Source organism: Bacidia gigantensis (assembly GCF_019456465.1).
Source record: "Bacidia gigantensis strain McMullin 20006 chromosome Unknown contig_278, whole genome shotgun sequence".
Taxonomy (NCBI): Eukaryota; Fungi; Ascomycota; class Lecanoromycetes; order Lecanorales; family Ramalinaceae; genus Bacidia; species Bacidia gigantensis.
Genome location: NW_025408606.1, coordinates 1,152,800 through 1,172,318, shown reverse-complemented (window position 1 = coordinate 1,172,318; position 19,519 = coordinate 1,152,800). Strand labels below are relative to the sequence as shown.

The window sequence follows — 19,519 nt, the reverse complement described above, 5'->3', positions numbered from 1 at the left end:
AATGCATGACGAGAAGAAGATGTCCGCCGCAACGGCCGCCGAAGTTGCGGTGGAGGATGAGGAAATTCCAGTCGGCGAGCTTGAGGCCTTTCTGATCCAAGAGGACCATCCAGAGCAGTCAATTGGACCTTTGAGGCTGATCTGTCTGACTTGTGGGCTAGGAGGGTAAGTCCTGATTCGTGAATAGCTGATCCGGGCACGAATACTTATGACGAGACAGTCTGCAGGTTGTGTGGTCTGTCATTCTGTCCAACGGCTCGGTAAGTCCTTCATTGAGCGTTTCAGGTGTCAAAAGTATGTACTTATCGATGCCTCAAGCCATATCTCGTATCCTTGGGTCTATCGAAGTCTCTCACTGCATTGGTCTGGATCGCCGCCCCTCTGTGCGGTTCTGTCGTTCAGCCGCTCGTGGGTAGCTGGAGTGACCAAAGCTCAAGTCGGCTAGGGAGACGACGTCCTTTCATTCTTGGTGGTGCAATCGGAATTGTCGTTTCCATGGCTTTCCTTTCCTGTGCCAAAGAAATTGTGCAATCAAGAGCCCTATCCAGTGCCGAAAGCGCGGAGAGTAGATCAGCGAACACCCCCGTAATCATCTTTGCGACGTTCTGGATCTATTTACTCAACACTGCTATCCAGCCAGTGCAGGCAGGGATACGATCCCTGATCGTCGAGAACTGCCCCCTTCATCAACAGTCTCAGGCAAGTACGTATGTCAGTGTGATGACGGGGCTCGGAAACATTGTAGGGTATCTTTTCGGATTCGGCATCTTGCCCACGAGCAAAGTGGACTTGATGTCCCATTTCCAGATATTGTGCTTATTCGCGTCGGTTCTGTTATCCTTCACTGTTGGAGTCACCTGCATATCGATTTCAGAAAAGCCTGGATCATCCTCAACAAGACCTGGGCAGAAGACCAAAGGCCTTCTCACAATACTTCGGAGCCTGGCCCAAACTTACAGTGGAATGCCCAGTACCGTTCGAAAAGTATGCCATGTACAGTTTCTCTCCTGGATGGGATGGTTTCCATTCCTATACTACTCGACAACCTACATTGGGGAATTCTACGCCGCCAAAGTCCTATCCTCCGAAGATGCATCCGTTGATCCTCAAGCAGCCAGCGACGCACTCTTCGTCCCAGGCAAGCAATCCAGGATATCTCAAGAAGCAGTCCGCTACGGTACCTTCGCAAGCTTTCTCTTTGCATTGGTCACTTTCGGGTTCAACCTAATTCTCCCTTGTCTAGTCAACCGTAAAGGATCTCGATCTCGCAGCCTTCAGCACAAGACTACACAGAGCAAGATCGTAAAGGCCTGGAAATACTCCCAAGGCTTCTTCGCAATCCTCATGTTCATGACCTTCATCGTCAACCGCCTTGCAGCAGCGGTCGCAATCGTTGCTTTCGCCGGTTTCTCCTGGGCGCTCACCCTTTTCGCGCCTTTCGCTATCATAAGCACCGAACTGGCCGCACAACAAGCTTTACAAACGGCTGAACCAAATTTCGATAGTACTGGTGGCACAGCATATACAAATAGTAATACTGGCGCGATAATGGGACTCCACAATACAGCTATATCACTCCCTCAAATCCTGGCTGCACTCGCTTGTAGCACAATCTACGCGCTCACGAAGGCCTTTGGCATTGCTGATGGCACTGGTTGGATATTAAGGGCTGGAGGCGTTGCAGCTCTGGGAGCTACCTGGCTGTGTCGACGGCTCGAATGATGGGGAAATGGATCGTGAGAAATGATATGAAAGATATGCGCTAATCTTTCAACGTGTCAATATGGGTTGACTTAGTGGAGCTAAGGAGAAGATCTTCTCTAGCTGGATATTATTCACTACTTGGCCTGCCCTTCAAATTCTCACGCGCGGAGCTTGCATGAAGAGACACGAAGCCAATAGCGCAAGCAAGAGCAATTCAACACCAAGGCAAAGCACAAGGAAGCAGAATGTCCATGTTCAATGCTCCCTAAATTGTTCTCAGAAGACTTCAGAATCCATACGGACCTTTCGCCTTCGCTTAGGCAGTCCACCTCTTTCCAGTATTGGCGGGCGTCAAACTTGGACCTACAGTCTCACCTTGAAGTGCGGGATTGACAGCACTACTCATCGGCAAATTCGCAGCGCCACTACGGCCAGGAATGGCGCTTGAATTACTCGATTGGGCAGCAATCGGAGGCTCGTAGCCTGGGGTTTGCTCGACCGGGATGACGATTTCATTGACGCCTTGGTTGTTGGGTGGGATGTTAAACCATTGTTTATAATTGGCGAAAGTTTTGTCAGGATCGCCTTTATTCACAAGTGTGACCTATTGTGGAGACGGGGTATTTAGAGTGGATATAGAAAAAATAGGTTCTGAGTGCAGGAGGGTAAAGGAGGAGCATACCTGTTGGTCTGGGATCTCGAAGTCTATTTCGCTTTCATCGCCCCGGTTGGTGTAGATTGTGATCGGTGAGCCGTCATTCTTGATAGTGAATCTGTGACATACGGGATTAGCTACCGCGAGTCCTCGCCTTCAGTTGGAACTTACTGTATATTGCCGACATCCCGTCCCTTTACTTGCCCTGCTGGTAGTTGCCAGTGTATCTTGCTAGTGGAGAATGTGGTGCCTTCATTTCCTACCACATCCTGAACGTATCCTGGCGTGAGCAAGCCGAATTCTCCCCAGTCCGAGTTGACAATGAGGGTACATTCTAAGTAAGAGCTGCGTCAGTGATACTTCATAAGGCCGGATACAGAGCTTTAAAGACATTCGTCGAGCCTTGACTCCCGATGATGTGTTTTTAGGCTCAAATTGATGTCCCTACAAGAATTGTGGGACTCCAAGAACCTGACTTACTGGTAAAATGATCGGCGCGGTGAGAGGCGAAGTAATTCCATGCATTCTGCACTTTGTTGGCCTCGTCGAACAGGAAGACTTCCCTGAGTAGCTTCCACAGCTCCACCATTCCAAGACCTATAATGTCGGGAAAGGCCGCCCCTCCTTCTCCCCACTTAGCAAAATTCGCAGCGGTGTCTTTACTGGTAGGATCAGCGGTGATCGTATTCCCAACGGTCGTGTCCCCACCGCGGAGATTGAGAGTTAGCACCTCTTCTGACAAGAAGGTGCTATACTGCGTCTCGCCTGCAGCTTTCACGTCGCCCTTGCCAGCCACCGGAAGGCCGCTGAAAGTGACTCCCACGTCAGCAGCAAACCTCTTATCAACTTCCGTATTGGTGTTAGACGCGGCAACTTTCTATTTAAACTGTCAGACAGTCACAGTAGATGTATATCTCACGAGAATCGCTATGGGAGTCATACAAACTGAAAACGGTAGCCATAATCGGTGTTCTTGATGACATGAGATCCATACGCAGAGAAAAATGCATCCCATCGCCGAAGGTTTTCCTTATCAGTCCCATCTATCTCGGGAAACTGTGCCAGATCCTTCTTGATCATATCCGTTTGAACGTCTTGCTTATAATCGGAAAGTGAAGCACCCAGCTCCTTCGCTGTATATGCAGCGAATGAGTATTGGAAGTCTTGCTCTAATTTTGTGTCGAGGCCGACGTCTAGAGATGCGTCGCCAGATACAATCTTATAGCTTGCAGAAGCGGAACCTCCAGCTGCTAGATTTGTCCGAGCTTCGATACCATTTATCCAAGTCACACTTTCCCCTAGCTGCAACGTCAGTATCCTGTGAAGCGTCAATTACACGCGAACAAGCCTTAGACGAACCATCAGCGTGGCCAGTATCTGGTATAATATCGACACCTTTAGGCACATCCCAAGTAAGATATCGCAGCTGTTGGGTTTCGCGTTCGTCGCTCAACTTGACGACTCGAGCAAACCTCGAGATAGAGTTTTCTATCTATTGACACGCTTTTAGCCCTGTCTTTCGTAGATCGTCGTTTTTGTTAGGCTCTGAACGCGATGTACGAACCGAATCCCAATTAAAGATGTCAATACCACCAGTTCTCCTCATATCAAGGCCATAGCCTAGCCAGCTATCGGGGGGAACCTGGCAGAATTCAATGCCGCGTTGCGACTGGCAGGGTCGCGAGCTGTAATAGGCCCCTTGATACCTACCCCCTGGAAGTTGGCAACGTCGGCAGTAATAGTAAGAAAAAACAGAGTGAGTGGCCATCCGTGCCACAGAAGACCTTTCATTGTGGAGGCTTAATGTGGAGCAGGAATGTAAGAGCAAGAGGCTGTCCCAACAAGTTGCCGTGGAGAGGAAGGCAAAAGGATTTAGGGAATACGCAAAGCATTCCTTATATTCTTTTTATTTAGTTCTCGAACTCAGTGCTGTTTGAGCTTGATACATGCGAGTAGATCTGGAGAACGGGTGGTACTGGTCATCACTCTGTTTCCACATCAAGGTACGAGGCTGAGTATGTACCGCGGATAATTCTGTACCGTTTTCAGGATTTCAGACCATAGATAGATTAGCTGTCAAGAGGATGACTTATTGTCTTGAACATAACCAGTAGCACATGTTCAATCTGGAAAGCTGAAAGCCTTACATCGGTTCGTAGCGTTCGTAGACGCGACACGGGACCTATTTTCGTTAGACCTTTAGAACACTGCCATATTGCTGAAACGTTGATGCAAGACATCCCGCAGAGCACAAGACCAACGCTTGTTCAGATATCGACTTGTAAGCCATGCGTTTCCAGCCTTCTTGTTACCTTCCGAGACTGCATGTAAGGCTAGAGACGAGTTATTGATTGAGTTCATTTGCCATCCATCTAGACATACTCACAAGTCAGCCCAGACGGGAGGATACGGTGTTTAAAAGAAATCTCCACACTTCAAAGTCTCTCAGTCTGTGTTTCCAAAGCCGAGACTTGAAAGAATTGGTAGCGGGTGCTGAAGGAGTTCCATTCCTACACAGCTGGCAGCCTGATGGAACAAGGCCCCGAGCTTAGAACTTGGCATGGACTGAAGCCAAAGATGAAGCCAGTCATGATTGTTCTGCGGCTATCGATTTTGACGTGAGACAAATTTGTTGCGAGTAATAGAGACTGTCACTCAAGTGTTGAATCGGGTCACCCTTTACCCTGCACCGTGACGTACTATATTGTGGTCAGCCTTCGTGTTGGATGAGCTTTTGTTTAGGATTCAGCAGGTGGATACGTTGAAAACTTCTTTTGCCTCAATAGCAGCTATGTACAAACATACGTCCCTCCGAAACGAAACCCTGGGTATCCTCGCGCAACAAGCCAAAGTCAAGCGTACAGTCCCGCGGCCTATTTCTTTCTTTCTAGATCCTCAAAAAATGCGATCATATATCCTCCTCCCATTTCACCGACCCTGCATGCAATGCGTGCTTGGCTCTCGTCACCAGAGGCAGGCAGACAGAGTATAAGCCCACTTCAACGAGAGAAGCGAACGACAGATTTCCCCCCCTGTATATTAACGTTCCGTTATTGCGTTCGTGCGTCCTTTGTTAAAAATCCTCAAACCGTTTGCGAAAGAAGGTCGAAGGCCAAGGCTGTGTGTAAAGAAAAGAACAAACTCCCTCGCTGCATGCCGCATATCCGCAGAGCCATTTCCCGTAAGCCATCGCAGAGATTTTGCCTCCAAAAGAAACATAAGCCAGAGAAAAGATTGTTGCAGCGTCAGAAACAATTGAAACCTCCCTTCTTCTTTTTCTTGCTCCCCTGATCAAGCGCCCTCATTCTCTCTTCTAGCTTCTCCCTCGCCCTTTCGGCCTCCAGCCTCTTTCCTTTTTCTTCTTCGACTGCTTGCACCGAGTCACGAACCCTTTTCCCCTCACGTCGTTGTGCATTGAGGTCGTCTTCAAGGGCGTAGCATTTCTTCTTGTAAGAATCCATGTCAGATTTGGTTCTCTTGTTCTGGTTTTCAAGATCGACAAGCGCTTCTTCTAACGTAGCCGTCAATTGTTTCTCTGCAAAGAGGTGCTTCTCCATTTGCTTGACGTGGGAATCTTTCTCAGACAAGGTTTGTTGAAGAGAAGATATATCTGCATGGGGAATGGACGCTTGTTGAACCGAAGACGGGAAGCTTCCTGACGTGGGAGAAGCAACTGCACCGGCAGGCAAAGGTGGAAGGGGAATAGCAGGGGGAGGTGACGGAAGCGATGTGACGCTCCCAGACTTGCGTACAGTAGAAGAGTCACGATGGTGGTTATCACGCAGCTGTGACTGCGCTTTATTAGCCTTTGTGGTAACAATTAGGTTGAGTTGGCTCACCTGGAGTTGTTCCACCTGACTCTGTGAGGACTCTAGTTGCTTTTGCATGGCCGCAACGATGGCATTAGCCTCATTCATTGCCTTCTGCTGGCTGTCATGTGTATTGTTGAGCTGCGATAGCCGGCTAGAGCTTGCCTGCTGTTGATCGTAGGAGTTTGATAATTGCTCCTCTAAATCGTCTACAAGATTTGCTGCCCTCTCCTTTTCAGCCCGCAGCTTCTCCATTTCCTCGGCTCTGATCTTGTTTTGCCTGTTAACCTCGTTTACTTCAGATTTCAAGGATTGGGCTTGTCGTTGAAGCTCGTCACGCTGCCGCTCAAGATGGTTGCAAGTAGCTCTAGCCTGCTCTAGTTCGTCAGCCAGTCCACCGCGTGACTGATCAATCTGGGTCTTAAGGTTGGCGACATCGGTTTCAAGGCGCTCCACATGGCTGTGATGCGCATCGTCCATTTCTTTTAGGTTTCTCTCCATATCAATTCTAGCGCCATTATGATCTTGAATTGTTGCATTCAAGTCCCCAATCTCGTGAGCATGTGAATCGTGCAGTGACTTGAGACCGTGCTTATGAAATTCTACGGCAGCTTGCTGCTCTTCTAGTTGCCGCTCAAGGTCCGAGATCTGTGTTCGATGACTTTCGATGTCCATCTCACTCGATTCTCTGAAGCGTGTGGCTTCCTCTGCTTGTGCTCGGGCACTCTCTTGAAGCTGTGCTAGTCGCGAGATCTTGCTCTGGTGCATCGCGCTCGTAGTTTTTTGTTGATCTAGTTCGTCTCGCAATCTCTCAATCGTTGCTTTGTCACGTTTCCGCTCCTCGCTCACACCTTCAGTTGGCGTTGACCTGCTCTCCAAGTCGCGAGCTCTCTCTTCGGCTTCGGTCTTCGACCTCTCGGTTGTCAGGAGAGACTCATGGAGCTCGGACATGGTTGAGTGAAGTCGGCTTTCGGATGCCTGCATCGAGTCTATCGCTGCTTGATATTTATTCCGCCATTCTACAACCTCCTGCTGCAACCGCGCGGACTCCTCAGACGATGCCAATCCATCTCCGAGTTGCTTGTTTGCCTCGTTTGATGTAGCCGGTGTTTCTGGAAAGAAGCCCGGTATGCTAGACCTTGTGGCTTCTGCACGCTCAAGAGCTTGCTTGAGCGTCTCTAGTTCGCCCGAAAGCTCTTGTTCCTTCAAGGTGTGCTTTTCTGTGAGTTCTCTCATTTGCTGCTCTCGCTGCACAATCTGGTCGTTCATCATTGTCATCGCGTTCATATCGAGTCCGGGTGACGATGTTTTGATACTTGATCGTTCACGCGTAAGGCCTGAGATCATCGAGTTCTTGTTTTCCATTTCTTTCTTCGACATTGTGATCTCCCCTTCCAGGACTTGGACCCGTTCTGACCTCTGATGCAATTCGTGCATGACTGTATTGAGCTGAAGCTCGAAATTCTGCATTGTATCCGGATCTTTTTCAAAATTGTCTGAGGCAATATTCCTCAGCGACGCCAACGAGCGATGTGCCCGATCGATCGTCATGACATTTTGACTGGATTTTCTTCGGATGACCGGCGAGGTGGGCGTCGGTGGGCTATTGTGCTTGGTCTTCGTGATCTCGGTCTTGAGCTCTTCAACAATGTCTAACGTCTCGACGTGGAGCTCCTGCAGCTCATTGTAGTTATTCTTAAGAGCTGCATAAGCATCATCCTTTTCAGCTTGTATTCTTTTGATTTGCCCAAGCTCCGAGAATAAAGCTTCCTCGCGCTGCGAACCACGATGTCTAGCTTTGTAAGGTCCCTCATCCACGGATGGCTCCAGCGAAGTACTGGAATCCCCAGCTAAGGACAATTCCGATGATAAGGACCGCGAGGATGGCACTTGTCCTCTGTCTTTTGATTCTGTCACCCTCGCATCCTCTAAAAAAGAGGTAGGCCGAGTGGATGGTGGTGAAACTGTCGAATTGCGATCACCATGATGTCTCCGGATCTCCTCGATGTCTTGCATCTCCGCTAATGCTCGCAAAGCCTCCTCATACTTGGCGGACAACATATCGTACTCGTTTGTGGTTGACTCATGTTCTACGCGAAGGTCAAACAGCTCTTGAGTAACACTTTCGAGTTTTTCCGCTACTATGCGGGCCTGCGCTGGACTTTCTCGATGTTCTGCTTCTCGCGGCAATGGCCTGGCTTTGGCACGGGGCGTGTCCACGTCTCTTGAAAATTCTTCATCGTCATGGTGATGACCAACACCATTTGGAAGGTATTTCTCAGCCTCCTCGTCCGACTCTGGTATTGCGGTGTTTGCAGCTTCCTCTAAAGTTGACAGTTTCCGTTTATGGTCAAGTTTCACAGATTTCGATATTCCGTTTGTCAGAGGCTTATCCGAAGCGAAGTGAGTCGTCTGGGAATTTTGCGGCAAGTGATCAAATTCGTAGAGGAGATTGTCCAGCTTTCCAATACTACGTTGTCGTTCGATCACATGCTCAAGTCTATCGAGCTCACGTTGCTTCAGCTCAAGATCTTGGTCGGCTTCAGCGAGGCGCTCCTCAAGCGTGGATATATAGTCTTCACATTGAGCTTCATTCTCTCGAATCCGAGCTATTTCTTTGCGTAGCTCGGAAACCACCGAGGTACTCTTGGCATCACCCGACGAATGGCCGTCAAGCTTAGATTCAAGGTTGTGTAGGTATTGCTCGTTCGTTGCCTCACGATCTATTAACTTCTGAATACGGCTTTGAAGTTGTTGATTTAGCGTTTCAACGTAAGCACATCTGTTCTCTTTCTCCAAAAGGGTACTTTCCTGCCCAGAGAGGGCCGACCTTGTACTTGAAAGCTGAGTTTCGAGACTCTGGATAGTCTTTTCATATTCCAATACAACTTGTTCGACAGCTTCAGCGAAAGAGTTTGAGCGCTTGAGTCTTTCCACAGCAGAGTCGCCAATCGCTTCCGTGAGCGTAGGCGTTTCTGCAGATTCACTGTTATCTCTTGCTTTCGTGATTTCGGATATGAGCTTCGCATGTCTCTGACTCAGGGCATTGTAATTCTCCTGGGCATCTAATAAGTGATTATGAAGCTCTACCTCGCGCTCATTCTGTCGCTCTGAGCGATCTTGCGCAGGATGTGATCCATTCTCCGAGCTCCTGATTTGCTGGCGGAGAAAGGAAACTTCTGCTTTGAGGCGCTCGATCACAGCTTGCTTATCGCCATCATCTGAGACTTCTTGGAGCTGAGGCTTACTTTGAATCGCTCGGGCTCGCTGCGCATACTGTACGGTATTCAGTGTTTCACTGAGATGAAATTCTGCTGGCGTTACACAAGCAACCATATACGTGATCGCATTGCCACCCAAGGAATCTTGCAATAGCCGGGTAAGCTTCGAGTCACGGTAGGAAATGTGTGCGCCAGCATGCCGGGAAGAGAGTTGTGAGATCACTTTTCCTAGGCTGGCAAGACCAGCATTGATCGAGATGCCTTCCTTCGCTCGCTCTCCTGAGGCGCCGGTGTTCTTGAGCCGTTCGCTACCAGCAAGATCGACGAAATGAAGCTTGCTGTCAGTTGTGACCCAGTCGTCCGTACCAGTGAGTGATTCAACAGGCGTTGAAAATCTCTTGTTCACTTGTACTGGCTGTGCGCGGTTTTTTTTCTGGATCAGATTGATACTGAAGACAGCGTGCGAGCGAGAAGACTTGGCATTAATTGCAGTAGAGTCGGTTTGTCTGATCGCAGATCCAAAATTCAATGCTTTGAGGAGGTCATCAACGGAGTCGATAGTAATTGTGCGGAGTCCTTGGAGCAGGATCCTGCCTTTGTTGTCTTCACGGATGGTGACGGCCGGTCGTTCAGCAAGCGGAACATCATCTGGTAGAAGGAGGTCTCGTAGGTGTTCGTTGTAGATCTAAGCATGTCAACACTGATCCCCATTCATGGGGGATTGGGCCTACTTCGACATAGGTCACTTTCATCTGCCAATTGCGATCTGCTTGCTGCTTGGCTGCATCTACTAGTCCCTGTGTCCCATGCATAGAGTATCGTGTCGGCGTCCTGAGCCCAGAAGACCCACGCATAAGGCCAGGAGCTCCCTGAAGCTTGCGGAAAAGAGTACCAGCAGCGCGGGTAATTATGCCTGGCAAGCCAAAGAATCAGCACTCTCACTCGGAACGATGAAATTTACGTTACGATTCTAGCTCATGATGACGTACCCATTTGTTGAGGATGATACTGCTCTCCCCCAGCAGAGGTACCCATGGTATATGATTTTCCAGAACCGGATTGCCCGTAAGCTAATATCGAGACGTTATACCCTTGTATGAACGAGTCAACACTGTCTTTGACGTATTCCCAGACACCTTCTTGTCTCGTGTTCTCTCCGAATACTCGGTCGAAAATGAAGAACTTTCGGCCTTGAGGCGATTCAATTGTGAGGCCGGTTTCTGTCTGAGTGTGAACCATTGATCGGTGGTAGCGTTGAGGGATCAGTTCGAAGGCAGGATCTGACGGTTGTAATGGCGGGCGCACTCTCACAGCTGCGTTTACCCGGGTTAGGCTCTGTATTCATTGTTTTGACGTGCGCATTCCACACGTACCGACTTTGACAGAGGTCTTGCTTTCTTCATCAGACGCCCTGCTACCCCCGCCCTGTTTGCTGTTGACGCTCATGCGACTCGAGCTCCTATTCATCTGAAATATGCCACTCATTGGCCGTACCGGAGGCGGCGAAGACGGCGGGCTGGCCATGGCCGCCTCGTCCCTTCCCGGCATTTAATGCACCTCAAGTCTGTTCTATCGGATTTGGCGATAATCGAGATCTAACGGGTTTCGCATGATGCGTGGGTGGTGAAAGTGTAAGGTCGAATAGATACGTTGCGAGAGTCGCTTCGGCTTCCCGGTGATACTGTTCGCAAGGCGGCGTGTAAGCGGGCGTGTCGCGTAGATTAGGAATACGCCGTAGCTGTTGAATAGATGCCGAGCCGTAACGATAGATATATCACGAGCAAGCGTGGTGGGATGTTTGTGGTGGAGGGGATAGGGAGAAGGGTGTCTGCAGAGGTTTTGGACTGAAAAGGGATCGGCTACGCTAAGGTGACCCGAAAAGTGGCAGGAACAGGCGTGGTCGGTATTTCCATTTCCCAGAGTCTCCCAATCATCGCCGCCCCTTTTCCAGACTCCTATCCATTCGTCACATTATCTCTTCCCTTGATTAAATCTACAGAAGGTGACAGAGCTATGCATGACGTTCTCAAACTCTTGGAGAATGCTCTCGCTCCTCTGCGCCACTGTCGCGCGCGCAGAAGTGGCTCTCCCGACTCCCTGCACAATCATTACGATTACTCGCATCCGCGTCCAACAGCCGAAACTGCTGCAGACATTGCTGCTGCAGAGAGTGTGACAAACATGACCCGTCGTTGTTTGATCATGTACAGACCCGTGAATGGACAGTCCAGGGATACGTCCCGGTAATCATTATTGTATTTGGATACTTGATACTTCTCGCGAGAGGAACACCAGCTCGTTCCAGCACCACGGATCTCTCAGAGCATGCAGACGTTAACCTCAGAGTTCGCACCAAAGATGGTGGAACCCTAGTCCACGTTGTCCTTAATCCTTGTGCCACGCGAGGATCAACATAGGCCAGGGGAATTGCGCCGGATTGAATTGTGGTTTGGAGAGGAAGGTACAGAGATACAAAGGCTCCAGGCGTACTCCGTTGGAGGGAACAGCCCGTTTGATCAACCCCCTCCATAACATGCGGCCACGCGAGGTGCCAGCCCAGGAAAGGAAGGCCGCAAAGAACAATTCGAAGTTTGGTTCACAGCCGTTATGCAAGCGCTGTGATGTGATTCGTCCCAAAGTGTGCTGATCACCCATCTCTGGCTTTTACCGTCACTTCCGGCCGTTGATAGTCTGAAGCTTAGCCCTCCACCCAAATTTCAGGGGCTCTTCTCCTCTCGTTTGTGTGGTCCAGATCGAGCGTGCTCAATAACGCTTGATAAAGACCTTCTTGATTATCGTCGGATGCTATCTCGCCTCATGAGTATAACAAGGCATAGCCCCCCTATTCATCATACATGGACTATCAAAAGAAGGTACAACTATACTCGTACCAGCTCTCGCAAGGTCGATCACCTCATGGTGATGGAGTTCTTGGCGTCAAGGTGCCTTTTCGTCCATAGTCGTCTCGCATACCGTAGCCATCTGTCCTATATACATTACGTATCATCATAATTCAGCCGATTCGTACCCACTGTCACCGGCCCCTCTGCCTTGACCACGAGTTGTTTCTTCCAAGCGTTGGGCTTTCGGGTGGGGTATCGATTTCATTGATAATGGGATTCATTCTGCAGCGCACTAACACGTTAGATCATTCTTCGTACCAACTGCTTTGCCTGTGCAAATATGAGATCAGGACGCGTGAATAGAAGCACGTTAAGGTCTTCATCTCTCTTCTCCACCAATGCTCCACTTTGAAAGAGCTGTTATGGCTGGGGATAGAAGCAAAAGGAGTGGAAATGAGTCTTAGTCAAGGAAAGGAAGAGACTCACGCAGTCTTTGAGCTAGCTTTTCTTTCTGGCCACGGACCTGGGCTTTGCGGCTTTGGACTCGAGCTTGGACTTGGCGCAAGATCACTGATGTCCGGGCTACTATTCCCAACCACAACGGCGTGCACGGCTGGATGACTCTCTTGCCTTGAGTATGACCTCATAGTTGGTCGCTCTTGTTGTTGAGTTGCTATGCGATTAGCCCCTCGCTGTACTTCGCGCCAACTACTTCTGCTTCCTGCGCCATCTCTAGCACTGCCGTTTCCATAAGATTCCCCCGTGTCTTTTTCTTCGTCTCTATCACGACTCGGTAGCTCCCACGGGCCACCGGCGCCGGCATTGCTTACATCGTCCCTACCAAAAGCAATCGAAAGACTTCGATTCCGCACTGGCGGGCTCGTTGGTGAGACTGCCTGGGCAGGATGCGGATATTGTGGAGGGGCCGTTGCAAAGCTGCCATCTTTGTACTTCACATCTGGCTGGATGCCATAGTAATGGTAACGATTTGGTATTGGATGGCCCGCTGCGAAGCCCATCTCAGGCCTTCCATGCTTGGGCAGGCCGTCCTCGTGATCCTCTTTGGACCGATTTCTGGACATCAAGAATTGAAGCATTGACCGTTGTCGGCCCAGAAGGAAGAAAAGGGCCGCGAGTAAAGCGACCACGAAGAGACAGGCAATCACGATGCCAGCAATGGCGCCGGTTGAGATCGGTGACCCGCCAGTAGAATGTGGAGCCACCGTGGATGTTGTTGCTGGGGATGAGGTGGCCGTGGTTGACGAGGTAGAGCCAACAGGTCCATTGTCTCCGGACGGCACCTCGCCTTCAGCTGGGAAGGGGTCACCCGGTGAGAGGGAGAACTTAGACTGGCGAGCATCTGCTTGATGCGCCGGAAAGTTGACAGAAGAATTGGCGTTGATGACGCCGACCATTGTGTGGTTTTGGCATGAGCCTGGAGCTGAGCAGTAAAAAAAGACCGGCATGGTATCATTGATCGTGAGGTTCCACGATGGCGGCTATGTTTGATAGGAATATCAGCTTTCTTCCAAGGCATGAATGCTTCTTGAAGCTCAGAGGGTGACAACATGGAGTGAAAACGGGCTCACATTCTGCAGAACCTTCTGGACTGGAAAGAAACCTGAAAAGAAACCCTCTTTGTTTTCTCCTGTGTACTCGTATGGTATACATGGTTGATGATACTCTGACCTGACGACAGAATGATTTGCGGGGAAGAATTGAAAAGTAATAGTATCGCCGACGCTGGCTTCTATATTGTCAGGGACAAATGCGTCGAGCGACTGTGCGTTCCATTGATTAGCTGCACATCCAATAGTGAGGTAGAATCTTCAGCAGTGCCATTCGTACCTTTCCCACGGTGATCACGTGTACCTTCGAACTGTCCGAATCTTGATTGTTTTGGCCCATCGCTCTGGCTAACATACACATTACCGCACAGAGGGCGCTCGCCAGCACCGCCATGATGAGTATAATCTGTGCAAGAGGAAATTGGAAAACACAAGCAAGGAGAACTGGTTCAACGAGAAAGAGAGATAGCGGAGAATTGTTGGCACGGGAGTAAAAGGCTTTAGTAAAGTAGCGGAGTAGAAGGATACGAGGACAAAGTACAGCTCTCGCGCAGGCGTGGGCATCTGATTAGATGTACAAACAGGGTTAACAGCATGTGGAATGATGGGAAGAATCTTGGCTTTCTGAGGTTGCAATCGTACCGGAAGCGATGTTTAACATAGGAAATATTGCCGTTTGGACTTGAGCAAAGGCATATGCATGAACAGACCCTCACTTACGGCTATAATTATCGTCCGGCGTTGAAGAGGCCTGGAAGCTTCTGCATGCACGACCTGCATCCATTGGGAAGCCTTACTCATGTACGATGGCATCTCTGTCCTCTTCGTCTTCATGAATACTTTCATCTTTGTTCAGAGCCTTCCAGATATTTCGTACGTAATCATTGGTGGCCCTTCCACAATTCGAGGTCTAAAACGGCTCGGGAAATCTGAAAATGAAAGCTGTGAAACTTAGCAATTATGTCCGGCAGAGGGTCTTGGAGGACTCAGATATTACACTAGAAAAGAGCTAGAATGTTGTTGGCGTCCTGGGCCGCTGGGTGTAATAATGGTAAAGCTACACGCTCAATAAGCGTCCAAGTGATAATTGGACCGGTTAAGCGACCGACTTCTGGGGGAAGGGCCTTTCCATGTCCCGCCTTGAAGTTCTCCTCGGACACGTACCGTTGATGCTGGTGTAATGATTGTAGTCGCGTGACATGCATGTGTGCAACACATACACGATACTTCTCAATCGTCAGGAAAGCAAGTTGGTAAGGAATGGTAGGAGTTGATTGTACCAGGCTGAGGTCGAGATTAGGTGATCTCGGGGGGCGGAAAGTAATATCGTAGGCTAATGCAGCTGTCAGACCCTCAGGTGCTATATATACCCTTCCGCAGCGACACAACTATTGTGAGGTCACAGCAGGGTGGAGTAACCACCTTTATGAAGGCACCTTTCTGGTGTCTTGGATCAATATACGAGCTGACATGCATCATTGCGTTCCAGTGAATCTTGAGGGTCGCGAGAATCATGCTGCTTGAAGGCGAGAACCGTTCTCAGAAGCTTGTAAATGATTTTGCAAGCGTATTGGAAGATGAATTACAGCTATGTACAGCGTAATGAAATGATCATGAGACCATCAATTAGATTCAGCTTTTACCACCCATCGCTGACCCGCAGCTTCGCGGCGAATTAGGTGGCCTAATCAACCCGATAGATTGATCAAGCAACGTCACTCATTGCTTCTCCGGACTCCACATTTAAGAACGCGCGGTTGGGATATTAAAAGACATAAATTAACCAATGACCCTAGTGTTCACGGGTCTCGCGATGCTGTTCGCCTTGTGGTCGACGACCTCGCTAACACCATTTTCAATACCGCTATCATGCGGCTCGTCATCACCGACAACCTTTACGCTGTCTTTTGTGTGTTGAGCCTGCCACTGGTGGCTGTCCCTGTCTCGTGTATTCGCCGTGCTGACACTATAGCCGCTCATGCTGGTATTAGACCGCCCGCCAATGAGGTCAGGGGTTGGTGGGAAAGTAGAGGAGCCGGATTGGCGCCTGTCTCGCTCCCCGTTCGGCGTTAGGTGACCAGTAGAGCCGCCGACACCGGAGTCGGCGTCAGTATTATCATGCCGTGCTGCCAGCTGTGAGGCATCTGTATGATCTGAAGCGTTGCTCTCAGAGTCTTTATGTCTATGACCCGACTTGTCAAGAAGCGCAGGGTCAATTTGCTCATGATCGTCGGCGTCGGCGTCATGTGCGAGTTGAATGCCCTCAACGGCCTGAGCGCACTGCTCACTTATATTGCGAATAATATTCGCAATTGCATCAGTCTTGTCACGCAAATGCCTGTCAGCGATATCAGCAATGCTGAGACGAGACCCAGCCTTAGCGCCGACGATGCTGGAGAAGAAGCGAGACTCCATCTCCGAGGTGTTCTTGTCGCTTCGCATGCTGGCGCGGCTAAGTGACTGGCGAGATTCACTTCTTTTTGCACCTGCAGAAGTGGCGGAAGCGCCAGTTTCTTCCTGCTCCTCAGGAGCATCTGCAAAGTCTTCGGTGGCGATCTCATTGGAGTCTGACGGTTTGTTCAAGCCACGAATGATGTGCTCCATGTGATGGGATTGACCATCAATCAGACTGCGAAGATGGAATACCACCCGTTGTGATTCGTCGCGTTGACGCATGAGCATTGTGTTAGTGTGCTGCAGCGTGCCAAGCTCCTTCTTGTTTCGCTTGCGCTCCCTCTCTAGCTCTTCAGCGATGTCTTGCTGAAGCACGAGAGCTTCCAAAGCATCGTCTCGTTGTTTCTCAGTGCCTGACAATTTGGTGCTGAGTTTGGTAGAGTCATCCTTTTGTTGTTCGATGAGCGTCGAAAGACGACGATGCTCTCGCTTGTGATTTTCAATCTTGACTTTAAGATCTTGAGTCTCCTTGGTAAGCTGCTCGGCGAAAGCTTGAAATTTGAGGAATTGCTGCTTCCAGCTTTCCAACTCGTCGTTGAGGAAGTTATTACGTTTCGTGACTTTGGAGAGTTCGCCGTCCATTCTACTCTTCAGGTTGATGAAGTCTTGCCAGGCCTCGACCGCATCTCTTGAGTATTGGTTGCGCTCGCGGACGATTTCGTTGAGGTGTCGCATCGAGACCTTAGTCATCAAAGGCTTCTTCACAGAGCTACCGAATATCGCTTTAACGCCCGTGTTGCGACCCTAATGTCATCAGCGCTGCTTCCTAAGGTTTCCTTCAGATACTCACCAATTTTTCACACACATGATCCATCACGGTCATGATTGAGTCTTGATTCCACCACGGAGGGTTCTCAACAGTTTCGACTTCTCCACGCATAACAATAATCTGCCCAGCGGGTATGAGTTTGCCGCCCGCGTAAGCAGATCGTAAGTGATGAGGTACCCCGGCTGGGGCAACGTCTCCGCTCAAAGCATTTGTGAGACGGGAAATCATCTTAGCACGTTGACCAGAAGTCAGGACAGTCGGAGGAGCAGAAGTCATGACGTAGTTGCGGTCAAGGTCGATCACAAGAGCGTCCGAAGGCGCTGTAAAGAGTGTGCGACACTCCGCAGTGATTCCGAGCATATAAGGGCCAGGCTCTTGTACGAGCTCCTTCACATGACGAGCGTGCACCACGGGCACATAAAGACCGCTCCACTCGTAAACCCGGATGCATTGCCTTACACTTTCGGTCGCGATGGTTAGCATCGCGGGATAATGACTGACGAAGATAATCCTCCTCGTTGCGGAGACAGCGGCTTCAATGACGCCAACGATGTTGGGTATTGACAAGCAGGTGAACAGTGGCCACATTGAGAAGTTCTGAAAGCCAGTAGGCGAAGAAGGAAATTGATAACACAAAGCATAGTCCTTCATGTCGATTCTCACCAGATCATTTAGTCTGGGCGCTGGGAAGCTTAGGATGCGAGACACCTCCTCCGCATGAAACAGATTGGTAGCTTTGTTCCAATGAATCCACATGCCTCGTAGGTAATCTCCAAGTAGGTCGTAAAGTGGGTATCGTGAAAGGAAGCTCAAGCAATAAGGTATCCAATAGGCTTCATCAGTGCCCTCGTAGTAATCTGATTCTGTCCGCCTTCGTAGGTCGCGGATAGTCTCGGCACGCCGTTCATCTGCTTTTGACCACACCTTCAATGCGATACCGTACAACGTGTGAGAGGAGTCTTGCTGAAGGACGAATGAGTGGTGAACGCAGTGAGGCGCATTTCGTCCCACAACGATCTCGATATCGTGAGGGAAGCATGCCTAAAGGATATCAATATTGGAGTAGCAAGCTGGCAACGAAGCGACTCACCCTCATGGCTGCATATAGCGATCGCGCAATGTCGTTATCTTGCTCCATTCGTGGACTGCTGCCTAAGATTTCCGGCAGCCAGAATTGGCCGACAGCTCCCTTCATGTGTCCAATCTTTCCTTGAGCAGGCGCAGGTGCCTTCACCCATTGCGATGGTTCCCTGTGTACACCGCATACCATGTAGGCATGTGTGAGGGTCTTCGGCGTCCTCTGATTTGGCTTGATGCTGAAGGTTGAAGGGATGGGCTGCGTAATCCTTGAATGGAGGGAGGAAGTTCGGCTGGGTATCATGAGTGAGTGATCGCCATGTTCGCGAGTTGACGATGGTCGCTCTTTGTCGCGGGTGGAGGGTCTGTTGTGCCAGGAGTTGTAGTCCCGTAATGAAGGAGCCATCTGGTGTATATTGTGGCCGCAAAGGAGGGAGCTGCAATTGTTATAAACAGCTTAAACTGTGCCTAATCGTTGGCGCAGGAGTGAGCAAATGTCTAGGCGTTCCAATGCTTCTGAGCAAAGCTATGCTGGAGAGGCACAGGATGTGAGGTATTAAGCAGCCGCACAAATGGTCTCAATTTCTACGCCCTATGGCGCTGAGACCTGCAAGCAAAGTGCAGTAGGTGAGGGTGAGGATGTGCAGCAAGGAGTGGTCGATAGCGAAGGAAAGGGTAGAAGGGAGGAAGAGAAGGCAAAGGAAAAACAAGCAGCGAAGGGAAAGCGTGCAAGAAGCTTCGGGCCTATGAGTGGGAGAGCGACGAAGATTCAAGCATGGGTACCGGTAGACTTGCAAATGACAGGCATTTTGGGGCCAATTAGCCAATCAAATTCCAACCAGATGAGGGCAAGAATGCAAACTCCATCACCAGGCTAACCCCAAGGGTGGAAGCAGTAGTGGAAGAGGACTGGATCCAAGTCGATCAAGAGACTAAGACGGTGTGATACTGGACCAAGCTTGCATGTGCAGGGGTTGGCCCACGTTATTTCACCTTTTACCTTCAGGAACGCGGGACTGCGGTAGAAAAGAGAGAGAGGAGCTTGGGCGTTAGCCTTCGGGCGGAGGCTGATCACCTATCGAGCATCGATGCATCTGCCGGCAATCACAAATACACAGCACTGCAGATACTCTGCTTCTTCTGCATACGAACTACATGGTGGCTCTCGCATGCATAGATCATCGACTGATCTGGGTTGCTTGCTCTTGCAGCTTTTTCTGGCCAACATCTTGTCCGCAAGGGAGGGGGAGTTATACCTGGATCATTTCTGGTTGTCTATTCAAATTGACTAATCGGATTGCAAGCCCAGAATGCCACAGAGAAGATGAAACGGCCCTCTGCCGGGAAGGCTTGTCCGTACCAGCTTAGCTGCCCTCTTAGCCCTCTTAGCAGCTTTCTAGAAACTCTGTCATCTCACTG

The 19,519-nt window shown here is 49.9% G+C and overlaps 5 protein-coding genes across 5 annotated transcripts; 1 reads left to right on the top strand and 4 right to left on the bottom strand.

Annotated features, from left to right (window-relative positions):
* Nucleotide 1: 1 nt before the first annotated feature.
* KY384_007830 (uncharacterized protein) lies at nucleotides 2-1,722 on the top strand (the record flags this gene model as incomplete). The annotated part of the gene is made up of 3 exons (XM_044816320.1): nucleotides 2-165; nucleotides 221-260; nucleotides 319-1,722. 3 exons carry the CDS (start codon nucleotides 2-4, stop codon nucleotides 1,720-1,722), a joined length of 1,608 nt encoding a protein of 535 aa, XP_044666960.1.
* A 298-nt stretch (nucleotides 1,723-2,020) lies between these two features.
* Nucleotides 2,021-4,150, bottom strand: KY384_007829 (uncharacterized protein; the record flags this gene model as incomplete). Its single annotated transcript, XM_044816319.1, has 8 exons — nucleotides 2,021-2,308; nucleotides 2,387-2,477; nucleotides 2,531-2,693; nucleotides 2,840-3,236; nucleotides 3,302-3,657; nucleotides 3,719-3,851; nucleotides 3,924-4,028; nucleotides 4,070-4,150. 8 exons carry the CDS (start codon nucleotides 4,148-4,150, stop codon nucleotides 2,021-2,023), a joined length of 1,614 nt encoding a protein of 537 aa, XP_044666959.1.
* A 1,454-nt stretch (nucleotides 4,151-5,604) lies between these two features.
* KY384_007828 (uncharacterized protein) lies at nucleotides 5,605-10,628 on the bottom strand (the record flags this gene model as incomplete). The annotated part of the gene is made up of 3 exons (XM_044816318.1): nucleotides 5,605-10,074; nucleotides 10,121-10,302; nucleotides 10,379-10,628. 3 exons carry the CDS (start codon nucleotides 10,626-10,628, stop codon nucleotides 5,605-5,607), a joined length of 4,902 nt encoding a protein of 1,633 aa, XP_044666958.1.
* Nucleotides 10,629-12,714: 2,086 nt separating this feature from the next.
* On the bottom strand, nucleotides 12,715-13,647 carry KY384_007827 (uncharacterized protein; the record flags this gene model as incomplete). Its single annotated transcript, XM_044816317.1, has 1 exon — nucleotides 12,715-13,647. One exon carries the CDS (start codon nucleotides 13,645-13,647, stop codon nucleotides 12,715-12,717), a length of 933 nt encoding a protein of 310 aa, XP_044666957.1.
* Nucleotides 13,648-15,579: 1,932 nt separating this feature from the next.
* KY384_007826 (uncharacterized protein) lies at nucleotides 15,580-18,506 on the bottom strand (the record flags this gene model as incomplete). Its single annotated transcript, XM_044816316.1, has 3 exons — nucleotides 15,580-16,998; nucleotides 17,045-18,064; nucleotides 18,114-18,506. 3 exons carry the CDS (start codon nucleotides 18,504-18,506, stop codon nucleotides 15,580-15,582), a joined length of 2,832 nt encoding a protein of 943 aa, XP_044666956.1.
* Between the last annotated feature and the right edge of the window lie 1,013 nt (nucleotides 18,507-19,519).